Source organism: Sabethes cyaneus, chromosome 2, assembly GCF_943734655.1.
Source record: "Sabethes cyaneus chromosome 2, idSabCyanKW18_F2, whole genome shotgun sequence".
In the NCBI taxonomy this organism is placed as follows: domain Eukaryota; kingdom Metazoa; phylum Arthropoda; class Insecta; order Diptera; family Culicidae; genus Sabethes; species Sabethes cyaneus.
This window is the reverse complement of record NC_071354.1, coordinates 241052083-241064455: the sequence shown is the minus strand read 5'-3', so window position 1 is coordinate 241064455 and position 12373 is coordinate 241052083. Positions and strand designations below refer to the sequence as shown.

The 12373-nt window shown below is 41.5% G+C and overlaps 1 protein-coding gene across 1 annotated transcript in view; it reads right to left on the bottom strand.

Annotated features, from left to right (window-relative positions):
- Positions 1-9796: 9796 nt before the first annotated feature.
- LOC128737985 (lachesin) overlaps positions 9797-12373 on the bottom strand; it is a 31790-nt gene continuing 29213 nt past the window's right edge. Inside the window, exon 2 of the mRNA XM_053832778.1 lies at positions 9797-11096. Within this exon, the coding sequence (XP_053688753.1) occupies positions 10558-11096 (539 nt within the window). The 3' untranslated portion in view covers positions 9797-10557. The remainder of the gene's footprint in view (positions 11097-12373) is intronic.

The window sequence follows — 12373 nt, the reverse complement described above, 5'->3', positions numbered from 1 at the left end:
CAATTTTGAAGAATGGACACTTTTTTCTCGACACTACACGTAAAAAATCGATATCCTAAACACTTTTATGCTACAGACCGAAGTCTTTTTCTTCCATCTACGCGCAACACGAGGGGAAGCAGCTGAAGATTGTATCCTGTCTGGTTTGGCTAGCAGGGTGACACTGTGAAAAAAAGCTATCTTGATTCTTGATTCTACGAGGAGGAGGCAGGCTTTTATCGTTTTGGTTTGGTTTGGCCGTAACGCTGCGACCAACAACCACTCGACCGGTCGTGTTTCTCGTTCCGAACTTTACATCACACTGACCGATGCGATCGGCTCGGCTCAGCAGACGATAGCCTGCCGAAAGAGAATGTACAGTGCAGCAGCAGTGCGCCCCATGAATGGGTGGCAATTTTCCTCCCACTTGCTGAGGCGTGCTGGCGAGCAGAGAAGATTTTCCTTCGTGACGCGAGCATGATGTGATGGGAGAGAAAGCGTGTTGATGTGTGCGTGTGTGCCACCCTAAATTGACGGTAACGGTTGTTTAAAATTTCCGATTATTCTTCCCAAGTCCGATGTCCTGTGCGTCCAAGTCCAAGTGTGTGCGTGTGAGGCCCGTATGAGTCAAGCAGCAAGAAAATCGAAAATAGGAATCCAGTGCTAGGTTGCTAACTAACTGAACGAAAGAAAGCTTGAATAATTAACGAAACAATGTTGTACAGTCAAAGCGCTGCAGCAGCTTTGAAAGCTTTTATGCTTTGTAGGGCTTTCAGGTTTCCGTTACGTATTTCTTGTTATTTGACGTGTACAATTTTCAGCTGATGGTACTGTAGGACCATTTTACAATGAACTATTTTCCGTTTATTCAAAAAAAATCACTAACAAGCAGCGCCATAGCGTGGCACAGTGGTCCAAAAGGGCGATAAGCGGAACTTTTTTCCTAATGTCTTTTGATTTCATTTTATCTTTTATGGTCTTCAGCACTTTTGTTCGTATGAATATCCCCCTTAATCTGAAACTGTCACAAGTTAGTAATTGCTTTCAATAATCGCCTAGAACCATATGCTCTTGTAAAATGCAATCAACATACGCTAAATATGAAAAACTTGTTTTTAAAGAATTTCCGAAGAAAGTGCTCTATAGCTCTGCACTCGATAAAGATAGAAATGTCATTTCATAAGCTAATTTGTTTACCTTTATATTTGCTATAACTTTGCCGAAGAAACCATGTGTCTATCTACGAACACAAAAAAATGGTCGTGTATCGAGCCTTTAGCGAACGCGAAACACATAAAACGTATGTTTGCCGTACTCTCATTTGGGTGGTTAAGGACAAGCAGAACCCATACAAGTTTATAATACTCGTCTTAAGCTTTAAGATGTAGTGCTGATTTCATAAATCCGCTTGCCCCATTTTACCCCATGAGCTAGTGAAGCTATGGAAAGCTTGAATATGCGATAACTCAGCAAGTAAAGGTCCAAGAGATTTGCAGTCTTCTGCAAAAACTTGTATTTTGAGAGCTTCGATAATTACCTAGAATATTGTATTCTTGTAAAATCCAACTAAGAAAAGCTAAGTATGAAAATTCAATCAGAAGTTTCAAATAATATGCCCTATAGTTCAGCACTCGATAAAGATAGAAATTTTATTTTTTCAAAAAAGTTGCTTGTTTTTACAATATTTACAACTTTGCCGAAGAAACTATGTCTATATTTCCTAACACAAAAAAGTTATTTTTTTATTTTCATTATAGTAAGTGACGATTAACTTTTAACAGCTTTTGATTAAATATTCATACAAACGAAAGTGCTGAAGACCATAAATGGTAAAATGCAAACAAAAGACACTAGGAAAAAACTTCCACTTTTCGCCCTTTTGGACTACTGTGCGTGGGGTTGACCAGACTGGCCCCCGCCCAGAGCGCTAGCTCTTGGGGCGCCAAAAAAGGCCTGCATTTTAGTAAAGCATTAGCAACAACATATGAATTAGAAAACTGGACTGGTTGTAGCGATTTTTCATGCCACATAGTCAATTAATTTGCATGCAACAGTCATCACGAAAACAGCCAAACAACTACGCTCGATGCTTTGTTCGTACTGCCAGTTCCATCCCGATACGAAAAAGTTGAGCACTTTTTAACTGCTGAATACAGCCAATCTGGCATTTACAACATCGTCTCCCGCGAGAAAGGCGAAAGCGTAGAAGGGAAGCCTGATTCGGGCCGCCCGATAGTGCAGCGCGACCGTAACGTGCAGCAGAAGCTAAAGATGAAGACCGAGAACAAGCTGGTCTCATCGTCCCTTGCCTTCCGTTCCTGGCTGGAAGGTTAGAGCAACCGGAAGTTGCCGCCTTCATCGAAAAGTTTCGTGGAAGGAGTTTTTTAGTCAAACCTGGCCTTGGCCCATCATGCCAAGAGATCAACAGAGGAAATGAACTGGCTGAAGTTAAACGTTGTACCGGCGGCATCCAACTGCGACTAACAGAAAATTTTTGGGCGAAGCTCGAACGGAGCATTTACTCCAATAATTTTGTGGCCAAAACGGAGAAGGCGCTGATCGCCAAAGTCACGAAAGAGTGGAATACTATGCCTACGTCTATCTTTTGATCGGTCATAGCGAAGGTTTCGGTGAACCTCTGTAAAGTCACTTGGTACGGCGTCGAAGTATTTTTATGAAAGGCCTAATAATCCTACGTTTATTAAGCCTTCTATAAAAATCCTTCGATGCCCTGCCAGGGGGCTTTGCAGCGGTTCACCGAAACCTTCGCTATGGCCGATCAAAAGATAAACGTTTGGCTAGGAAAATTAGTTTCATTGGATTGTCTTTTGTATTTTCTTTTATTGCCATCGGAAATTAGATCATTTTTCCAATACATACGTTAAGTGTAGTGAAGTATTGAATAAGGGGTGGATACGAAAAAATGATAAACCTAGAAGAAAGACTGATTTAGGAAACGAGGGGGCGCCAAATTGGGTTTCCGCCAAGGGCACCACAATGTCACGGTACGGCTCTGCTAACGAGGGCGAACTTTTTCGGCACTACTCGACCAATTTGAACAATACAAGAATTGGATGAAAAAATTTAACATGCCGTAAAAATTATATTTTGTGGCTCTCGTGAACAGAAGAAATGTATTCAAAACCCTGAATTAATCCACAAAACCTGGTGTGACCTGGCCTTTCTAGTGCAAAAATAATAGTTTTTCATTTCTCAGTATATGAATATCTATTAATATTAAGTTGACTATATTTTAAAATCTATCAAAATTCTTACTAGACAATAAAATTTACCAGAAATCACTGCATGGAGTAACTATATTTGGAAAATGAAATAGAAATTTGGAAAACGAAAAAAATCAAAGAAATAGTGCGAAAGCAGCGCCATAAACATGCTTGAGGATGGGGGAAAATGATCGTTTTGTCCAGCGCTAGTCTTTTTTTGCTTGCATAAGTAGTCCCGTATGCATTAAATTTGTTTGAAATTTGTATAATCAAAAAAGTACAAGGGTCCGTGCCTAGCGGCACGGGTGCAAGCTTGACGTAGGACTACGAATGTAGAGCAATTCGTCTCTCAATGCTAAAGCCGGTGATTTTTGTACGAATTTCATATATAGATGCCCAAGTTGTGCATTAAAGGATTATGTTCTTACATGTGAGAAAGTCATAGTATCAACTCTTCATCTATTTTAAATGGTGGACCTGAAAAGGTCCGTTTGTTAATTTCGAATTCTCAAATTTCTGACTCGTGGTGTCCATTGTCTACTTTCGTCCATCAGATAGGTTATTGGTGTGTGGATTAATGGTGGGAATACCGTTTACCGGACAAACGCTACTGGTAGGACCTGTAATCAAGATAGACTTTTATGTTTATGATGTTATGTGTCTCTAACCAAAGCCGCTGACAATGTTTTAAATAAAAACTTTAAAATGATGCCGCGGATGCGACTCGAAAGCTGCCTGCCCGATGTGTCGCCAACCAAAGCCGCTGACCGAAAGACGATGCGCAGCAAAAGGCAAGCAGGAGCAATGTTTCAAATACATATGTTTCCTGCCGATGTGTCGCGACCGAATGACGATGCGCAGTAAAAGGCATAGCAACCAAAATCATATCGTTCGCTGGCGGATGAGTCGATCTTGATGGATTCTTCGGTTTGTTGGCGTCTCGCTTCGTGAATTGGGATGTCTTCGTTGCCTTATCCGGGGAAGCAGCAACAGCTAGGGCGAAATTAAATACAATCATAAGGGAGCTTAACCCGTAGCTCATCTCTTACAGGTTTCTGTCATCCGTGCTAGGGAAGCATTGACGTGGGAAGACGAAAAAATGAAAATAATGAAATGATGAATAGTCGTTTAATATTTTCTCAATTATTAAACGTCTGTTAGGGAAACATCTAATCAACTGTGTTGTAGGATTTTTTGAAAAATTTCCAATCGTTTGATACCAATATTTCTAGAATCTATTGACGGATGACTGAGTTATAACCGTGCAAACTATAACCACTTTTCGTTACATGTTTCCTTTTCGTTTTTCTAAAGTGCACCGCCATATAGATAGAATAGAAATCAAGGACGTACCTAGTCCTACGACAAAATCAACTCGGCATTTTCAACCCTATAAGTCATATATGCTCAACCTTTCGTTAATCGCACCATTCGATTCATGGGCTAAAACAGAATTCACTCAAATACTAACGCCACTTGGTTAAAAATTTATGGAACTTTATCCGATTGAAAGATCTTGGTCTACTAATCAATTCGTCGCCAATTCGTTAAGCGTCTCGACACATGCAAGTCGGTTTCAACTTGGTCGAGCCACCTAGTACGTTGGGTGTCTCTATTGCTGGTGCCGGTGGGCTTCTTAACGAGAACGGATTTCACTGCACAGTCGCCCGGCATCCAGGCTTGTTATTTCCTCACTCATTGTGCAAAAAGTGCAACTTTTTTTGTTCCACACAATGAGCAGAACTGCTTTCAGAAATGAGAAGTAAATCCACACAATGAGAAACAGACTAAACACAATGAGAAAAACTGACGTGCAGAAAAATTTCTTAATGCGCTCTTTAAATGAGCAACTTTCGGTTTTGCTCCCGGTCCTCTCGGTAGCTACAGCAGTAAACCTGGAAACAAAACAACCGGTGCGCGTACAACAGCTATAGACTCAGAGGCGTCAAGACAATCAAAAGTCGTTATATTTTGAATCTTAGCGGAGAATTGCCTTTGTTTATAATGGGACTTTCCTGTTGGTACGCGTCAAGAAGCAAATGTATGGGAATTCAAATGTTGCCATATCTAAATAACATTTTTCGCACTGTTGCCGTTGTGACATGCCTAACCATATAATGCAGTTGCGTTCACGGGCAGCCAAACTCAACTGAATATACTAAATGTAAGAATCATGATTCAACTGCATTAATGGATTATTATTTTTCTGATGGCAATGACCGCTACTGACAATCGTCGTTTTTTCTCAACGCACTACCCATGTTAAAACTACCCGTAGTTGTCATACGTCAGCGCATCGCATCAACTTATTCAAAGTGTATTAACATTCTCCTCAATGAGTAGCACAGTGTGCGGTTGCTCATACAACTGCGTTCAGCAAGAAAGAGCACAGTTAAAATGAAACGGAGCAGAATAAATCGCGTTGAAGACTGAGCACAGTTTGAATTTTTCTCTTCTCTTTTTTTCTTCTGAGGAGGTGCCATCCATGCCGGCATCCATGCGGTTTGGCCGGCCCATCGTAGTTTCCCAACTTTCGGCATGTGAACGTTGTCTTCTGTAAGCAAAGTTACTGTCTCAAGTCCGTAGAGAACTACCGGTCTAATTAGTGATTTGTACATCGTCAGCTTTGTCAGGATTGTACATTGTAATACGAAGCTTCTTGCTCGTATTATTGTATCAACCACTTCATCGCCGTTTATAGTCATTGTCTGTGGGAAGCAAACATTACCTTCTCTGGAGCCTCTTCCTACCATATATTGCGTTTTTCGACACATTGATTTTTACCACTTTCTCCTAGCCTCCGTTTTAGTCTGGTGTAGATTGCCTCCGCCGTCCCAGGGTTCCTAGTAATGATGTTAAAGTCGTCTGCGAAGGTTAGGAATTGGCTATTCTTGCTGAAGATCGGTCCTCTCGGACCGGATCACACCCTCAATAGCGATATTGAATAACATACCGCAACCCTCTGCGCATTTCGAAAGGACTCGAGAATGCCCACGAAACGCACACGTAGCACGTCACTCGCTCCAGAGTAGCTTTGATCAGCCGCGTCAGTTCGTCCGGAAACCCGTATTCGTGCATTATCTGCCATAGCTGCTCTCGTTCAACTGTATCGTATGCTGCCCTGAAATCCACGAAAATATGATGTGTAAGCACGTTGAATACTCAAGATTTCTGGAGGATTTGTTGGACGAACTTGGTTACTTTCAGGATATCGAATTCGTCTAGGTTCAGTGTTTAAATAATAATATCGATCAAAGTTTGCACTTTCGAAATTTTATAAAATTGTTTGCCTTCAGGACTTCAATTTGGTTCAGGATTACTGGTAATGAATAATTTCTGTCCTGTTGGAAAGCAAGGGTTTGGTCACTTTTTTTAGAATCGACACAAACGAGCAAAAGAGTGCTTCCATGTGATTGACTGATTCGTTCGTTTTCGACAATGCCTACTTTTTATGCTTTTTTCAATAGTGATTTGCAAGTTATCTTTATATTTACAATATTAATCAATTTTTATAAAAATTTCGGATCGATTGATGCAAATTTCTCTAAAATCCATTGAAAAATGCGTGCAAATCATAACCATTTTTCGTTACATGCTCATCTCTCGAACTTTTAAAGTGCATCCCAATATAGAAAACAAAAACGTAGTTCTACGTTAAAATTTGATCCATAGTAGCACGGGCCCCCATAAAGCCCTAAGCCTGATACTGCCCTACGAATTCTCTTGCTATTAGGGATAGACGACGCAACAAAATCTGGGAGAGCACCTTGTAGGCAGTGTTGACCAACGTGATGCCGCGGTAATTACAACAATCTAGCCGATCGCCTTTTTTGTAGATAGGACTGCCCACACCTTCCATCCATTCCTCCGGTAGTTTCTCCTTCTCCCAAATCCTTGAAATTATTCAGTGAAGTGCCGTTGCTAGCGGTTCTTGGCCAGTTCTGCCGGGAGTCGGTACTTTACGACGGTTCTATTAAGGTGTTTGGCCCTCAGCGTCATTTGACAGTAAACCCATGGGAAAACTGTCGGAATAACACTGACGGCCACGTTGACGCAGCATTCTGTTTGGCCCTTTACTCTTCAGTTGACTTATATCTCGCCGGATCTATTCGAGATCGGATACCGGCACGCTGTTATCATTTTTAGGCACTCCTAAATTAACTTCTGTTGCGTCTCATCTGTTCTAACGCCGTTGAGTTATATCGTAGTACTGCTTCCACCTGCCGACTACCTGACGTTCGTTTGCGATTTGATTTCTTAAGGTGAAACGGTACTGAATCCAACGTGGCCGAATCGATGGCACTTATATCCTCACATGAACGCCATTTTTCGGCCATGTTGGGATTCAGTACCGTATCACCTTAACTCGTCCCTACATATGTCACGTTTCGCTGAGTAGCCCTTACAAGTTTGTTTTACCAGGCTCTTTTTTTTCTTCTTCATCGCTTGTTCTCCCTCAAACCAATCATTGCGAGCGTTCTGGATTCGCTTACCTAGCTGCGGGGCGGCCTCATTGAGGGCCAAGCGTATCCTATTCCATTCGCCTTCGAGAGTCGAAACATCTAGCTCCAGAGCTTTATTCAGTACGCGCCCGTAGTTCTCGGCATATTTGCCGAATGTTTAACCAAGGAGGGCGACTTTGTCGCGAGGTATAAATCGTCGATAGTATTAAGTGCACATGTACTGCTAATCCGAGTCGATATCCGCATCCTGTAGGGAAAGTACGTTGGTGATGTTCGAGAAAAACCGGCAATCGATAAGAATATGGTCGATTTTGGTTCGAAGTTCGTTGGTCAGGTGAACTCCAGGTGGCTTTGTGGATATCTTTGTGAGGAAAGAAAGTGCTTCTGAACACCAAGCCTCGGGAAGCTGCAAAGTTGATGCATCGCTGGCCGTTATCGTTCGTGTTCGTGTGCAGGCTATGGGGCCCGATCACCGGTCTTCCGGTGATTGACATTGCTTCCCTGTCGACCAGGGCGTTCATATCCCCGATGGCGATCTTGATGTCCCGTCTTGAGCAGCTGTCGTACGTTGCCTCCAGCTGCGCATAAACCGCTTCCTTCACGTCGTCGGGCCTACCTTCGTATGGACAGTGCACGTTTATGATGGCGTAGTCGAAGAAACGGCTTTTTATCCTCAACACGCACATCCTTTCATTGATGGTGAATCACGATCCAACGAAACCTACCTTACTAACAAAATTCAACTCCTTCCTGTAATCTTTGCGGGGATGCAGAGGTTAACACGGTCCCCAAAACAACAAAGATTACACTAACATTCCTCCACCTGATTGCAAGGACGTGGCCGGCACAATTATTGATCCTTTTCTTCATTTATCGAGTCACTGAATTTTGCACAGTGATAATGACCGGTCACTCCCAACCCCATTCGTTTGATTCATTGTGAAAATTCACTGATTCGGATCAATCACTGAGTGCAACCATTGATATGTGCAATCAGTCTAAGCTAAGCTAAGCTAACATGCACATCCTTTCATTGATGGCTTTCCAGTCCATTACGCGATCCTACATTTTGCCCGAACGTAATAAAACTTTCTGGTTTTAGTTTCAAAGTCACCTGCGTAACCAAGAAGTTTGCTACCTTTACTGGAAATCAAACCTTTCGTTTCAATATCTAATAGACATAAGCATGCGGGATAAGCTGCCTGCTTGTCTCGATCCTCGCTGCGATTCGAACGTATGGTATCCTATAGCCTTTCCTAACCGAGATTCGAACATACAATTAGCCTCAATGCCAATCTTCCTCCGTCTATTGCAGTCAAACCACCTGTTTACTAACCGGGACGACGAAGCTATGCAGGCACTTGCTACTTACAAGGTACTGCACGTAACATTGTTCGTCCCGCCAGTTCTATTTCCATAACATAATTGGATATTCGATTGTTATTCGGCGATTATTTCATGTAACTTTGCCCTTCAGGATATTACTCATTCGAATTACGTTATCTACTACTGTTATTTTTTACATACGACGGCCGGGACGAACTTTCTTTCTTGGGAACAATACCAGGAAGTTTTATTTTCAATTACCGTTTTCGCGGCCTTACAAATTCCACAAAGCACGTATTAGAAGAGCTCGTTAGCTGCATTTTATCATATTTGTACTTATGTAAATGCAGCATTCCTAGTTTCCCTAGTTTTTGTAAGGTTTACAATGTACTCGTTATGGTGTGCATATAGCTGATGGTTAATACCACTTTCGGATGTCGAGATCTTTTAAATAATATTCACGGATCACTTTCCTCACTGCACTAGAAATTGGTTTTACTTTTCTATTATTTGACAGGCATAATATACACACTTTTTCTGATATACTCATGATTATCCATGTTTATCGATTGTATGTGACAATTCGCACCAGTTTCGTAATAACTACGCATAGTAGACATGGCTGAAATTCAATGCTTGCTATTAGCATTTAATTTAATTTATATGAGCAATCCGCCATTAAAACTTTAAAAGGACAACTCGAAAAATTGTACAACCATTTATTTTTTTAATATGACTCAGAGGTGTAGTATGATGGCTTATTTTCGAATCAAATAATTCAAGCCACGCTTTTTTGTTTATAAAACTTTTATTCTATTTGTGTCGATTTTCTGCTGTTTTGGAATGTAATTTTACATTGTGTGCATTCGGAAAGACCTCCATGTCTATTCGGTAGAAAATTGTCGGCTTAAACCAGTTCTCAGCTCACCCGTTATGTTTGTAGAGATATGTAGTTAGTGGTAGTCTTATCAATCGAGCTTGGTCTCATCGAGGGAGGGACATGGTCACGTTTGGACGGAACTATACTATTATATTCCAGATATTCGCAATACTTAGTCATGTGTTAAAATTACGATTTCGATTCATTAAATTATAATGACATTCTGCTTTGCTAACAAAGTTTATCCTTATTTAATTTTGTCCTATAGTCTAATAGATTAGAGATTCGGCTCTCCATTCAAATCTTCTGTATAACCGCTCGCTAGCTCTACGCTAATGTTCTGTATGTTACATTCGTTTGAACAAAATACAACTTATTTACTTCGCCCTTGTTTACCGATTGTTGGAATGTTTCATCTCTTTAAACTTTGCCCTTAGGGATCTAATCCCGCTCAGCAATATAATTTAATCTAGAAATTGCTTTCGAATAAATTGTTCCATTACGCAAGCACACATGGCAGGGAAAGACCTACTTGTATTCTAATAAGAATTTGACCCTAAGGTACGTACTGTGTTTCATTTTTCTTCGTTACCCTAACTTGTTTTGTCGTTGTGATTCGTGTAAAGGGCGTGGCCAAAATTTATTTTATCGGAAAAGGACATATCACGAAGGGGTGATTGTCAGCCTAGAATATTGCCGCTAGCAGCGTGATTAACAGCAAGAAGCTCGAGGCGGTTATCGCGCTAGCATCGCCTCCGTAGTAATTTTGCCCGCACGCCGGTGGACACACCGGAATGACGGATTCGAACAGCTCGACCCGGGCTTCGGCTTGGCCAAGTTTGTTCGTTGCCCGGCAGTAGTAATCACCGTACTGCCGCTTCTCAATCGTAATGACACGCAGGGTGGTATCGGTGAATTCGTCCGCCGTGGCAAACAGCGAGATACCGTAGTGCTGATTGTTGGACAGCTGCACATCCTCCTTCACCCAAACGATCGCCGGCGACGGGTAGGCTTCCACGTGACACTCCAAGTCCATATCGTACTGCAGGGCCTGACTGAGCCGGGGTCTCGGAACGGTGATTACCGGGGCGAATTCGACCTCCAGATTGATGTTACGCCGGTCGCCCTTGCTGACGCCGTTGTCGGCCACGCAGTAGTACGTACCGCGGTCTTCCTTCTTGACGGAGTTGATCTTCAGTATGTTTCCGGTGTAGATTGCACCACCTGTGATAGGGAGAGAGAAAAAGGAAAAATTGAAATTAGAATTTATGGCACTGCCAGCACAAGACAGATAGAGGCGTCACATGGTGGATGCATGAATTTAGAGTAGAGCGCTTCCGGTTGCCCTGTTTTGCTTAGAAAAGGAAACGATTTTGCGGTCAAATGCATTCGTAAGCGATTTGTCAGGAAACAAATTCGACGGTCGTTGGAACCCGTCGTATAGATAGTGATAGAGTAGAGACCCTTTTCCTGTTGTGCCCGAGAAAAGGTGAAATGTTTTATTGTCCTTCGAGCAATGGGGTGAAATGTGTGCCTATGCATAAAATTTATATACATTTTATTGTTTTCTTGCTTTTGTAACAGTTGCTAGCAATTTGTTATGGTGATATGACGGCAATTATTTTAAACTGAAGTTTGAAGTTGGGGATGTTGAACTGGAATAAATTTAAATAAATCATTTTGATGTGTGTACGCGCATATTTGTATAAGTTCATACAAGTTAAATATAGCAGTATACTGCAATTTTTCTTAGTTACTGCACCCTTCTGGACTACACCTAATTGGTAAATAAATCCGATACCTCAGGTGTACGGGAGCCTGCCGACTAACATTGTAAAATAAATAAATTTAAAAATATGTAGGGTAGACGCTCCAACAACTAAAACGCAAGAATTCCGAACTATTCATGTCTGACGCGAGCAAACAAAATAGAAAGAAAAACAGCAGGTATTGTTGTCATGGTGATATTACAAACTACAGTAACTTGCCGAATTTTAGTTATTCAACACAAAGGCAGGTTCTTAAAGGGATCAAAATTGATTAAACCGAATATAAATGAATCATGCTGTTCAACTAATGCTCCCAACGCCTAACGATGAAATGGCCAAAAAATACCAACGTCTATTCACATTATTCCTCAGCCTCGCCTTTACAAAAGTGTTTCACTAAGAGTGCTAAGCGTTTAGTGCAATGAACGAAAGTTGACTTTATTTGATAGCAAATTAATACTAATTTCAATAAGATTAGTTAATTATTATTGAATTTCTGTAAGAAAATCTATAAGAATTCTCACTAGCGTGCCCACACATAAGCAAAAAGTGGGGTACCCGGTCAGAAATTTTTCACCCCCCATTCGTAATATCCGGTACTTCCGAAAATCCGGATTTACTAAATCTCCCACTCTGCTAAGTTCTCCATACCACGTCTTTGAACCTTACGGTCCGCAGTTCATACGTCCACCTGTCATACTCTCCTATCCCATCCCTTGATTACAGACCTCA